This window comes from Sus scrofa, chromosome 3, assembly GCF_000003025.6.
Source record: "Sus scrofa isolate TJ Tabasco breed Duroc chromosome 3, Sscrofa11.1, whole genome shotgun sequence".
In the NCBI taxonomy this organism is placed as follows: Eukaryota; Metazoa; Chordata; class Mammalia; order Artiodactyla; family Suidae; genus Sus; species Sus scrofa.
The window spans coordinates 96,729,563-96,742,732 of NC_010445.4; the positions used below are offsets into that span (position 1 = coordinate 96,729,563).

The 13,170-nt window shown below is 39.9% G+C and overlaps 1 protein-coding gene across 5 annotated transcripts in view; it reads right to left on the reverse strand.

The window, feature by feature from the left end:
- Positions 1–13,170, reverse strand: part of PLEKHH2 (pleckstrin homology, MyTH4 and FERM domain containing H2) — a 126,035-nt gene that overhangs the window by 22,166 nt on the left and 90,699 nt on the right. For 3 of the 5 annotated variants that reach the window (XM_021087575.1, XM_021087574.1, XM_021087573.1), the window contains 5 exons: positions 12,960–13,139; positions 10,528–10,625; positions 8,703–8,880; positions 7,642–7,797; positions 4,832–4,929 (listed from right to left, as the gene is read on the reverse strand). In XM_021087575.1, the coding sequence (XP_020943234.1) occupies positions 4,832–4,929; positions 7,642–7,797; positions 8,703–8,880; positions 10,528–10,625; positions 12,960–13,139 (710 nt within the window). The remainder of the gene's footprint in view (positions 1–4,831; positions 4,930–7,641; positions 7,798–8,702; positions 8,881–10,527; positions 10,626–12,959; positions 13,140–13,170) is intronic. The other 2 variants (XR_002342738.1, XR_002342739.1) reach the window with 2 other exon arrangements.

Genomic DNA, 13,170 nt, shown 5'->3' on the forward strand with positions numbered 1-13,170 from the left:
CCTCTGTGTTCCCACGACATCTGGTACAGATACGGTACAGTCACGGTGGAGGGACTACTCCTGAGGCATCTACTGCGACAAGGGCTTTACATTCGCCAACATTTGGTCCTGCAGGCACCCCTAAAGGAAGGTACTGCCTTCACCTCCATTTTCCGGAAGAGGTACCTGGGACGCGGTCAAGGCCGCAATGTGAGCGCAGGAGCCGGGATGCTAAGCCAGGCCACTTCTCTCCAGAGCCCATGTTCTTCACTGCTCTGCCACACTGCTCCTGTTATAGCAGTCATCACATTGCTGAGAATTCATGTCTGTCTCTCCCTATCAACTGTCAGATTCTAGAGGATAGGAAAATTCTATTCACCCTTGAAACTCTAGGGCTTCAACAAGACCTGGCACTGGCAGACACGGGACAGAAGTTCACTGCCAGCATAGATGAATGGTGGTGAGAACTGTTACATACAGAAGTTATCCGCCAAAAAAGCTTGACATATCCCTTCTGTAGCCTTGGGTGAAAGAGTTAGCTCTCTAAAGCTTCAGTTTCCTCATCTATAAGATGGAGATAGTAATAATACCTACCTCATAGAAGGGTTGTTAGGATTACAAGAGATGAGGCATATAAAGAGCTCAGCCCAGGGCCTGGCCTGTGGTAAGTGCTCAGTAAATACTGGTGGTAGTTATTACTATAGTATTATTACTATGATGATGCTGACTCTTCTCTAGAGGTCTTTAGTATCACCAGAGTCTCTTTATACTAGAATTTGGGGGGGGGGGGTGCCTGTCAACATAGCGGGAAAAAATGGGATGAATTAGGTGACCTGTAAAGGGGCTTCTTGGGAGTTTCCATCGTGACACAGGGGAAAAGAATCCGACTAGGAACCATGAGGTTGCAGGTTCCATCCCTGGCCTGGCTCAGTGGGTTAAGGATGTGGCGTTGCCATGAGCTGTGGTATAGGTGGCAGATGCGACTGGGATTTGATGTTGCTGTGGCTGTGGTGTAGGCAGGCAGCTGTAGTTCTGATTAGACCCCTAGCCTGGGAACCTCCATATGCCGAGGTCGTGGGTGTGGCCCTAAACAGCAAGAAAAACCAAAACCAAAAACAAACAAACAAAAAAAGAAGCTTTTTGGCTTAGAAGTCAATGGATATATGTACTCTTACAGTCAGCTAAAGATGGCAGAGATGGGAATTTTTTTTTTTTTTTTTTTTTTTTTGTCTTTTTGCTATTTCTTTGGGCCGCTCCTGAGGCATATGGAGGTTCCCAGGCTAGGGGTTGAATCGGAGCTGTAGCCGCCAGCCTACACCACAGCTCACGGCAACACCGGATCGTTAACCCACTGAGCGAGGGCAGGGACTGAACCCACAACCTCATGATTCCTAGTCAGATTCGTTAACCACTGCGCCACGATGGGAACTCCCAAGATCTTTAACTGCTAAATCTGTATAATTAAAATTCCATAACTGACTAAATATAAATAAAAACTCCATGATAAAGAGAGCTGGTGTTTAGTGTTGCTTCTAACAGTGTTGCTCGACAGATGAAGAATCAAGTCCATGGCTGCATGATTGGTCACAGCCAGTTCCCCTCCTAACTGTGTCACTGGAAATTAGGGCTTATTGGATTAGCTATTTCTACATATGTGCAAAGCATGGCCATATTTAGAAATACAGTACTTTCTCATAGCTGTGGCTATCCAGCCATTTCAGACTTCTGTCAAAAATTAACAGAAGGTTGAGCTGCTTTTTTCTGACATCAAAGATACCATCATGGGAGTTCCCGTTGTGGCTTGGCATGTTAAGGACCTGATGTTGTCTCTGTGAGGATGTGGGTTCGATCCCTGATCTCACTCAGAGGGTTAAGGATCCGCTGTTACTATAAGCTGTGGCATAGGCTACACATGCAGCTCTGATTCAACCCCTAGCCCAGGAACTTCCATATGCTGCAGGTGTGGCTGTAAAAAAGGAACAAAGATACTGTCATGAGGCTTTTTTTTTTTTTTTTTCTCTTAGCAAGGCAATCTTTAGTATGTGTTATTCATGACTGCCTTTGTCCTTCCTGGTGGACGTGATGCATTATTCTTGTGTGTCTTTTAGACCACTTTTCTCCATTTCATCCAAATTTAATTTTGGTTCCAACTGTGGCTATCATAGTCAAAAATCGGTATGTATTTAGCATTCATAAGGTATGAATTATTAGGAATAGTCTTAGACATAGAAGTAATTTCATTTAGAGCCAACAAAACCAAAACAGAATTCCTGAACTTCTTCTCCATAAAAATAGATAGCAGGTCAGGTCCAGGAGTTAGCTTCCTTCCACATAAAGGTATGATCAAAAGGGATGGGCAGCAACAAAGACCTCTAGATGTATGCTTTTCAAAACTTGGCATGCCTAAGAATCACCTGGAGAATTGTTAAAACACAGACTCCTGGGTCTTATCCCCAGAGATTCTGACTCCGTAGGTCTGAAGTAGGGCTGAGTAATTTGCGTTTCAATGTGTTTCCCTGTGATACCAAAGCTGCAAGTCTGGGGTCCACACTTTGGGAACCACTGCATCGGTCACAAAACTAGAACAATCACCCGCAAGGTCTATGTCTTGGTCTGCTGTTCTTGCCAGTCACCAGTGGACCACAGGTGAAGTGGAAACAGGTTCCTCCAGGAGCAGAGCCTATTAGACTTCTAAGTAATCCTGCTTATCTCTAGGAATGCGTGGTTTTCAAACCTTTGATACCAAAGCTTCATAATGACCTTCTTGTTGCTCAGGACTCCTGTGAATCGCCACAGCTCCTGAACCTCCAAAGAGGGACGCGGCAGTGGCTCACAACCACCATTTATTCAGATCAAGGGAGTCTGTTCAAACAGTGGTGGCCCTTTAGTGGCTGGATGTGTAAGAGGAGTCCACGGTATGAAAGCACAATATTTATTTAACCGTTCCTCTATTAATAAACATAAGTCCCCCCCCACACTTATTTTCCACTGTTATAAAAAAATACTGGAATAATCTTATCCACTTATGTGGGTATTTCTGTGGGACAGAATACCAGCAAAAGAAATCCTGAACTGGATCAAAGGCTGTTACATTCCTCATGCTATACGGTACCTTTACTTCTTACATTCCAATTTCGGATCTACGAACACCTTCCAAAAGGAGGCCTCTGAAAAAAGTCAAGGCGACACCACCAATTCTACCAGGCTCTTGGTCTGATATTTTAGATTTCTTACTTTATGGGGTACGAGAGTCAAATAAAACCAGAAAAATACCCCTCTTTTTTGGTATAGTTAATATGACCTGGTCAGTGAATACTGGTTATTAAGTACCACCTTCTGCTAACACATGGAAGAAAAGATGATATTTTTTTTAAAAAGAAAAAGAGAATGTTTTCTGACATATGTCAGAGTATATTAAAATTGCATCTATTGAGAGGGTAATGTATTCCACAGAGAACAGACTTGTGGTTGCCACGGGGGTGGAGAGGGAGTGGAATGGACAGGGAGTTTGGGGTTGGTAGATGAAAACTATTACATTTAGAACAGATTAGCAATGAGGTCCTATGTACAGCACAGGGAACTATATCCAGTCTTGAGATAGACCATGACGGAAGAGAATATAAGAAAGGGCATGTATATGTATGTATGACTGGACCATTTTGTGGTACAGCAGAAATTGGCACAACATCAACTATACTTTAATAAAAAAATAAAAATAAAAAAAGAAGGTACGAGCCCTGGTCCCGCCAGCTTTTCCCCAGTTCCTGAGCACTCTATAGCCTCCCTCTATAGACTTTCAACTTCCTTTCCCCCCCATTTCAATGCTCCCACTCCCAACCCACTTCTGACCTTGGCATAAGCATCATTTCCTCAAAGAAGCCTCCCAACATCTCCGGTCTAGGTCAGGGTTGCTGCTATGTGTTCTCGCAGAAACACACTCTTTTCTTTCAGAGAACTTAATGTGTAATTCTATGTTGATTAGAGTTATAGGAAAACTAACAACCGCCCTCCACACTAGCCTGTAAATTCCAAAAGATCAGAGATTGTGTCTGTTTTTATTATCACTTTATCCAGAGCATCTAAGTGCCTGGCTTATCAATGAAGCTCAATAAAAAGAGAGACTATGAAAGACAGAGAATGAGTGGATGTGAACATATCGCTTCTAAAACACTTGAGGAAACATAACTATTTCTTCTTGCTACAGGTCTGTAGGAGGGTATGTGAGTATTCAGTCTTATGAAAAAAGGTAATAACAGTGTTAAAGGAAATTTTAAAGTGAAGGATTCATCCTTTATCGACTACCCTAAGAGAGCAGCTAATTATTTCCTACAGTTTTCTTCTAGTCTTTGTCGGAATGTATATTTTTATAAAATATAATTACTTATGACATTAAAAACCTAGAATTAGAGACAAAATTTCACACGACAGCTTCTTCTGACAGAAGTAGAGTTATAAATTATAGGAAAACAAACATACGAATAAATATAACTTTTTTTTTGTTGTTGTTCTTTATGTCTTTTTAGGGCGGCACTCGCCGCATATGGAGGTTCCCAGGCTAGGGGTCGAATCAGAGCTATAGCTGCTGGCTATGCCACAGCCACAGCAATGCCAGATATGAGCAGTGTCTGCGACTATACCACAGCTCACGGCAACTCTGGATCTTTAACCCATTGAGTGAGGCCAGGGATAGAACCTGCATCCTCATGGACACTATTCAGATTCGTTTCCACTGACCATGATGGGAACTCTGCAAATAAGTATAACTTTTAAGCTATGCAAGAGGAAGCTAAATTCCATGATTTGAACATAAGTGTATACTCCTACTTTGGCACTTGGCAATGGTATTACACACCTGTTTTTATAAGTGAGACGAACAGTTCTCGTACCTTCCCATTTTCCAGGCTGCTGCTCTTTGGAAGCCTGTTCCCACTTAGAAATAATGTCACAAATCTAGAAAGGAAGTGGAAAATTGAGATTCATAATATTTTTCGCATTGGCATTTTTTTGAAGACAAGCACGTCCAGAGACTAAAAATTTTCAATTAATGTGATCAAACCAAATGGATGGAAGCTTTCCGTTTTAGGCTTCTGCAGCTCCGAGTTTAGGATTTAATTATAAATCACTTCTTTGGTCCACTTATCCTTTTGGACACACATTAACTTTGGACTGTGGCCACGAATTTTTTACTCAAAAAGAATTTTTTTTTTTAGGGCTATGTCCGAGGCATATGGACATTCCAAGGCTAGGGATAGAACTGGGACCACAGCTACCAGCTTATGCCATAGCCACAGCAATGCAGGATCCCAGCCACATCTGCGACTTACACTACAGCTCACGGCAATGCTGGACCCTTAATCCACTAAGCAAGGCCAGGGATCGAACCTGAGTCCTCATGGATACTAGTAGGGCTCGTTGACTGCTGAGCCACATAGGAACTTCCCCAAAAGAAATCTTAATGAAGGATTGCAAGAGACTGGAGACAAGAAGATTTCCAGGAATTTTTCATGATTCAGTCACTGAAGAAGCAACTTCTCCACCTTCTGAGTTTATAAAGATTGGAATAACTGAAGTTATCCCAAAGAAATCAAATATAATGTTAAGGTGGTTTTTTTTTTTTTATTGGGAAAGAACAAACATTCTTCAGAAACCAAATAAATATTTGCTTATTTATTAACTGGCCATTTACAGAATTATAAATAGAAGTTTTCAAAATTATATAATAAGCAGTTATTCATCACAGCCCCTAATATTTACTCAGCTCAAGTCAACCCAAAATCCTAGCTTATTTTATTGGCTGATGATGAACAACAGTGCTCTAGGGATGTCTGTCTCAAAACTGTGCATTTGTAATGGTTGGTCTTGATACACCTGGATATGCTTGGAGGTGAGAAGAAAAAGACATTCATTTACCTAGATTTCTCCATATGCCGCTGAAGAGAGAGACGGGGCTGTGGTGAGGGGCAGAATCATATCTTCCGACAGACACTCCTAATGAACTAGGTATGAGCTTTAACATATTCTGCAGAACCCCATGGAGACCCAACAGATCATTCTGCAAGTAGAGCTAGGCTCTGCGAGTCAGGTGAAAGTAATGATGTTTCTTATCTCTAAATTCATGGGAACTTCCACTGCTTTGCCCCAATTTTTTAATCACCAAATCACAGAAATACTTTTAATCTGGAAAAAGGTACTTATTCCCAAAAGTAATCAAAGACCACATCAAGGAAGAGGTCCAGACCTGGTTCCAGCTGTTTGCGTTGCCATAAGTCATTTCCCACTCTGGGCCTCAGTTTCCTTATTTGCAAAATAAGTCAGTTCATTCTCTAAGGTTCTTTATGGTTCTATATCCTATATTTTTAATTGCTGTCATTGCTAGATGGAAACTTTATTAAAGTTATTTTACTATGTGACCTGGAAAACATTTTATTTTTTCTTTTTATGGCTGCACTTGCAGCATAGGGAAGTTCCCGGGCAAGGGGTCGAATCGAAGCTGCAGCTGCCCAGCCTACACCACGGCCACAGCCACACCAGATCCGAGCCACATCTTCGACCTATGTCACATCTTGCAGCAATAGCAGCCACTGAGTGAGGCCAGGGATTGAACACAGACATTACGTGGGGTTCTTAGGCCACAGAGCCACAGTGGGAACTCCTAGAAAACATTTTTACAGAATCTTCCAAATCCCTGTCTTTGCTCATCATTTTCCTTATGTCTGAAATCCCTTCTTTATTTCCACAGGTCCATTTTCTACTTGGTAGAAAGTCCCTCAAAGTCCAGTTGGGAGCTTTTCCCTAATTTCCAATCTGAACTTAATCTCCCCCTCTGCAGGATGTTCACCACATTCTCAAAATACTCATCACTTTTAGATCTAAGGTTATCAGTGTATAAGGCTACTCTTCTCTAAGGAAATTAAAGTTCATGTGGGAAGGGACTATTTCTGGTCCTTCTTTTATACCCCACAGGGTCTGGTCCAGCTTCTGAGACACACTAAATAGTTCCATAAATACTGCTGAATAAATGAATAAAATGGAAAGCCATTTTATTAGAGAATCTACATCTCTACATTTTTTTACCCTAAAATTTAGGTTATTATTAATCCTCTTTCTTTCTTTAACATGGAGTATGTGTGTGTGTGTGCAGATTGTATTAAGAATTCTATGGCTTCAGGTTAAGGACTTGGTGTTGTCACTGCTTGGCTGAGGTTTGATCCCTTGCCTGGGAACATCTACATGATATAGTCAAAACAAAACAAACAAACAAACAAACAAATTCTATGGCTTTAACAAAGTTCTGCCATATTATGTTTTGTCTTCTAGGGCTTCACCTGTGGCATATGGAAGTTCCCAGGCTAGGGGTCGAATTGGAGCTCCATTTGCCAACCTACGCTACAGCCACAGCAACGCCAGATCTGGATCTGAGCCTCATCTGCAACCTATACCAGAGCTCACGAACGTAACCAGCGAGGCCAGGGAACAAACCTGTGTCCTCATGGATACTATTCAGATTCATTTCCACTGAGCCACGACAGGAACTCCATTTTTTTAAATGAAGAGTAGATTGCTTAAATTTTTGGACACATCTTGAGCTAAACGTTTTGCAAATAACAGAGTAGCTTCTTTGATGTTTGCTGGGTCTGCCTTCTTAACAAGAGTAGGTTTTACCTTGATGTTCCCTTGAAGACAATGCTCTAAATCCCTGCCAGAAGGATCATCTGTGAACAATGCAAATCCAGACTGGGCTGGCTTCCTCATCCCTGTATCCTGGTTCAAAGTATTCAAAAATTCTTCCACTGTGGTAGATGCATCAAATCCAACGACCTAAACAAAAATAGCAAAGTCGTTCTCTTAATAAAAAGGAACACGCATTTCAAACTTAGATTTCAGGGGGGGAAACAGGGCATACTTGATGCATGATTAATGATAACATATATTTATTTAGGTGCTTTAACTTTTTTCAAAGTGCCACTGGAGAAAATTAATGTCATCTTAGTTGTTAGCTTGCTATAAGAATTTAGAAATCTTGGCTTCAGCCAACAGACATGAATTCAAAAAAGAAAGATCATTTGACAGCTATAAACATCTTGCAGAGATATTATGCCTACCCATTAGAAGTAAACCCAGAACTACAGCACAATATGTAATCTTTAATCAAAGAAAAAGAAATAAACAAGAAATGTACCTAAACAAATGAACATTTTATGCATTTAACTCTTCCTTCTTTAATATGCAGTTAAGTATCTGAATCCTGTGATAAAAGGCTTAGAGCGACAAAGACTAATTGCTAGCTTTGGAACAGGTTTGCTTTCGTTAATAAGCAAGCATCTAGATCTGAGAGTTGGACAGTTTTTCCAGATAATTTCTGAGATCTGAAGACTTTAAAGAGACTAAACCTATCACACCCCATGTTAGTAATTATTTCCTCACCCAGCCGGTACACTGGTGGGGAAAGGCCTCAATCAAAGTATTTTTGTTTTTCTCCATCAGAATTATAATGGCAGTGAAACTCCTTTATTCCGTTCTATATGGATTGTTTGGAGGGATTCCTTTTTAGCAAAACTGTTTCAAAACTCAGCTGTTCTGAGAGAAAGTCTCATACATTTGCAGGTTTATCACTGCCAGCTGCTGACAGAGGTAGGCAGACAGTCTCACTTCCCAATCCCGCAGAGGTTACACAAAGGATTCTAGGCTAAGCGTGTTTTCACGGGGTAGCAAGGCTAATCCACCTGATATATCCCATTCATGAAGTGCACCGGGATACTGAAGGGCAAAGAATGATGATATGGGTTTCGAAGAAGGGTTGAAAGAATTTCCATTCTTGAGGGTCTTGCTTCTCGATCTCCATTCTGTTGTGTTCTTTCTACACATCGCTGGCAGTAAATGGCATATTTTCCAAATTCTGTCCTATAATACAAAAATTAAGATAAAGCCTAAGAATAAATCAAATTAAGACAACCTTTTATATATATGCAACCATCAAGAGAGCTTTCCTTGGTGTACATTATTATAATGATTATGCTAAAGCTGACAGTAAATTTTCTTTTTTTGTGATAATATTAACTGCTGTCACTTTTCTCAAATTCTAGTGTCTTTACTTTTGTCACTGACTAAACCAGACTTCCCCACAAAGCAGTCTTCATCTTTATCATATTATTATACTCAAAAAATAAATTTAAAATTGCCAGATATTATATGGTCAATATACAGCGATTATATTAGCAAATGTAAAGAAAATAACTGTATAAAGACTAGCACAGGATAACTTAAGAAGTACATGATGCAACGGAGCTCTCTTGAAGAATACAGAAGTTAGTGCCTGACTACTAAGCAAGGTAAGAAAACATCTTCAAACAAAAATAAAAACAATGTTTTCTTCTTGACAAAACATGCATGTCTTATAAAAATGTCATGCCTTAAACAAAACCACTGGAGTACATAAATCCAGTAAAAGCTGGATAGAGACCTTATTTGCTTTCATTTGCCATACACAATTTTTGTTCCATTTATAAAAGCATATTTATAACACTTCTAAATATATTTGTATTTAAGTGCCTTCTTTCTTATTTTTTTTGGCTGTACCAGGAGCTTGCAGAAGTTCTTGGGCTAGGGATGGAACTTGTGCTACAACAGCAATCTGAGCTGCTGCAGTGACAACACTAGATCTTTAACCCACTGTGCCCCTAGGGAACTCCCTCACCTGCCTTCCAGGTAGATTTAAACTGTCACCGTCATCTGGTGGTCCTCAATGACTACAACTGAAATTACATGATCTTGGATGCTCCCCTTATGGCTCAGTGGTAACGAGCCCGACTAGTGTCCATGAGGATATGGGTTCGATCCCTGGCCTCGTTCAGTGGGTTAAGGATCCAGTGTTGCTGTGAGCTATGGTATAGGTCGAAGATGTGGCTCGGGTCCTGCACTGCTGTGGCTGTGGTATAGGCGGGAAGCTGTAGCTCTGATTAGACCCCTAGCCAGGGAACTTCCATATGCTACAGGTGTAGCCTTAAAAAGAAAAAGAAAAAAAACACACAACCTTGATGACAGCATCTGCAAAATGTATTATGACCTGGAGGATATTTTCCTACTGTTTCCAAGTTGTTTTTTGTTTCCTATTGTTTGTTTGTTTGAGTCCCAGAGTCTATTTAAACAACCTAACTGAACCTCTTGGACAAATGATCCTGATATTCCTTGGCCAGGCACACTGGGTCCCAGTGAAAGAAAATCATTGTGACAACTGGATTTTAAAGGTCTTTTTCAAAGGAGTAAAAATTCTGAAGGAATTCAAATGCGCATAATTAGAAAAGGTGGGAAGACCATCAGAGAAGTCTTCAAGTTCAAGTTGAATGGAAGTTGTCAAGCTTTTACCACAATCTTCCATAAGAGATTTAGCATAACAAAGGAAGTGTTTTCCCAGTTTCACATAAATGATAACCAAAGGCTTCCTTTACCAACATTTGTTTCACACATTCTTTCACAAATGTACCTGGCAGGTTCCTAAATACCTAGATTTATTGTAGACTGTCAGAGGCTGCTGGCTAGTAGCTTGCATACCTGGAATCTGCATTCCTCTTTAGGTGGAGTCTGAGGAGCCACAGGAAAGGATGATGAGGAAGGAAGAGCCCAACACAGAGGGCCAAGAGCTGCCAGCCCTGGGCAAAGAGAAGCAGCAGAGGTTAGATACCACATGGTCAGCAGAGATCGAAGTCAAGTGAGTGTGCCTGACAGAGGCTGGGAGGTCAAGGGGATGATGACAATTTTTTTCTTTTTTTTTTTTCCTTTGGTTGCACTCATGACATATGAACATTCCAGGGCCAGGGATCCAACCTGTGCCACAGCAGTGACAATGCCAGATCCTTAATCCACTGAACCACTAGGGAACCAATCTTTTTTTGACCCCAAAATGTTTTTGCTTCTTCCACATAGACATTATCTGTTTAGAGCATTTATAGTACATAAAAATATAAAAGCTTCATATTGGCTGAGGTCCATAATCCATCCAGTTGTGCAAACTGTTGTCTACAACTGAGGTACCAAAAGACATAACATGGTAGTCCTTTTTGATATCACACCCAAAGATTAGAGAAATTGTTCCTTTTTGTTCATTTATGTGTTAACTCCTTCACTGAAATATAAGTAATAGCACTGAGAAAAGATGGATTGAAAAATGGTAAAAAAGGAGTTCCCATTGTGGCTCAGTGGTTAACAAATCTGACTAGGAACCATGAGGTTGGGGGTTCGATCCTTGTCCTCGCTCAGTGGGTTAAGGATCCAGCATTGCCGTGAGCTGTGGTATAGGTTGCAGACATAGCTCGGATCCCAAGTTGCTGTGGCTGTGGTATAGGCCATTGGCTATAGCTCCGATTTGACTAAGCTGGGAACCTCCATATGCCATGGGTGCAGCCCCCCAAAAGACATAAATAAATAAATAAACAAACAAATAAATAAAATTAAAAAATAATAATAAAAAGGAGAAGAAGGAAAGACCCTGCCCTTGAAGAACCCACAGTCTAGGAGAAGATGTTATACATTTAAACAGTAATTTATAATACACCATTGTCAAATCAATGTAATAACGTTTTTGAAGTGTAACCAATGGAGGGAGTGACTAACTGTTGTGGGAGTCAGGAAAGAATTTACGGGAGAGATGCTGCTTGGGCTGGACTGTGAAGTCCACATATGGGAAGAAAGCAGGGGGATCCACATAACAGGAATAATGCCAAGTGCAAGGTGAAGGATAATGCAAAGGCAGGGTGTGTTTGAAGAATAGGGAGAGTTTATTTATTCACTGAATGCTGAAGGCAGGATGCATAAGATGAAGTGAGAGAGAAGAGGCCATTGGAGCCAGACTATGAAGGATCCTTAAGGCAAATGAAGCTTAAGCCTCACCACCCCTCTCACATACAGGTCCCCTCCAAATCCCTGGGGCAGGCCCTCGGAGCTGTCAGAGTCATATGACATGGTCATATGCTCTTTTAAAATGTGTAAAAGTAATGTATTCTATATTCTTTTTCTTAGAGAGTATTCATTGCATAAGCCTCAAAGTTCCACAAAACTTGGATCCATGCTAGGGTAAGAAATTTGTTTCATTCTGTGGTTGACAGGGAGTCAATAAGCAAAGATTATTATTTACTCTTCAATTGAAGAGTAAACTCAAGTGACTAAAAAAAAACCCTGAAAATAAATTCAACTGCCCTAATGATTAAAGAAATACATCCAAAATCAACAGTGAGATACTACTTTTTACCTCAAAAGAAATTAAAAGAAGAATTATACTGAATATCGCTGAAGATACAGCAAAGTTCTAGACGTTGATTCAATGAAATGCACTGGACTTGCATACAAAATTTAGGTTTAAAGATGTTTACTGCAGTGGTATTTATTATAGGAAAAATAATTGGAAAAACCTAAATGTATAGCAGTTGATACAATGCAACGGAAGACTGCTGAAAGCTATAGGATAAATGACTATGTTCCATAGTTTTAAAAAAGTAGTATGCACAGATTAAGTGACTCCCTCCGGAGAAGTGGAATGGAAAATATGCTGAGACAAATAGGAAATTTATTCTATACTTTATCCCATTTTGTATGGCTTGCATCTTTGCTATTTAGTATTATCTATTACATTTCAATTTTTCTTTAAATATTTTAATCTGTTCTTAAGATCCATGATATAATAATCTGTGTGAATGTAATTGCGTTTAAATATATGTATTTTATTATGTAAAAAAAAAAGTAGTATGCACATGGTAACTCAAGCAATGTGAAAAACTGAGCGTGCCCAAATATATACACATATACATTAACTATAAATAAAGAAACTGAAAGGATATATATCAAAATATTTGATATATATCAAAATATTAACAGCTATTTTTCCTTTTCAAACTTTCTGTATTTTTTAAATGTCTATATTGACTATGTATTATTCTTCTAATCAGAAACAGAAATCATTTAAAATTGTATGTATATGTATCAATACATACCTGCAGGGGTCCTGGTTGATTCTGCGGCTGTCTCCGTCTTGTCTGTTTAATGAGCTGACAGAAAATTTCATTCTGTAGCTCAGGATGTGTCAGACAAATTTGAAAAGCACTCTGGGCTAGAGATATGTGGTAATCAATTGCAGGAGAGTCAACTGCTGCATTTATAAAAAGCTGGCAGGTCTGAATTAAATGAAAAAAATTGATATACTCA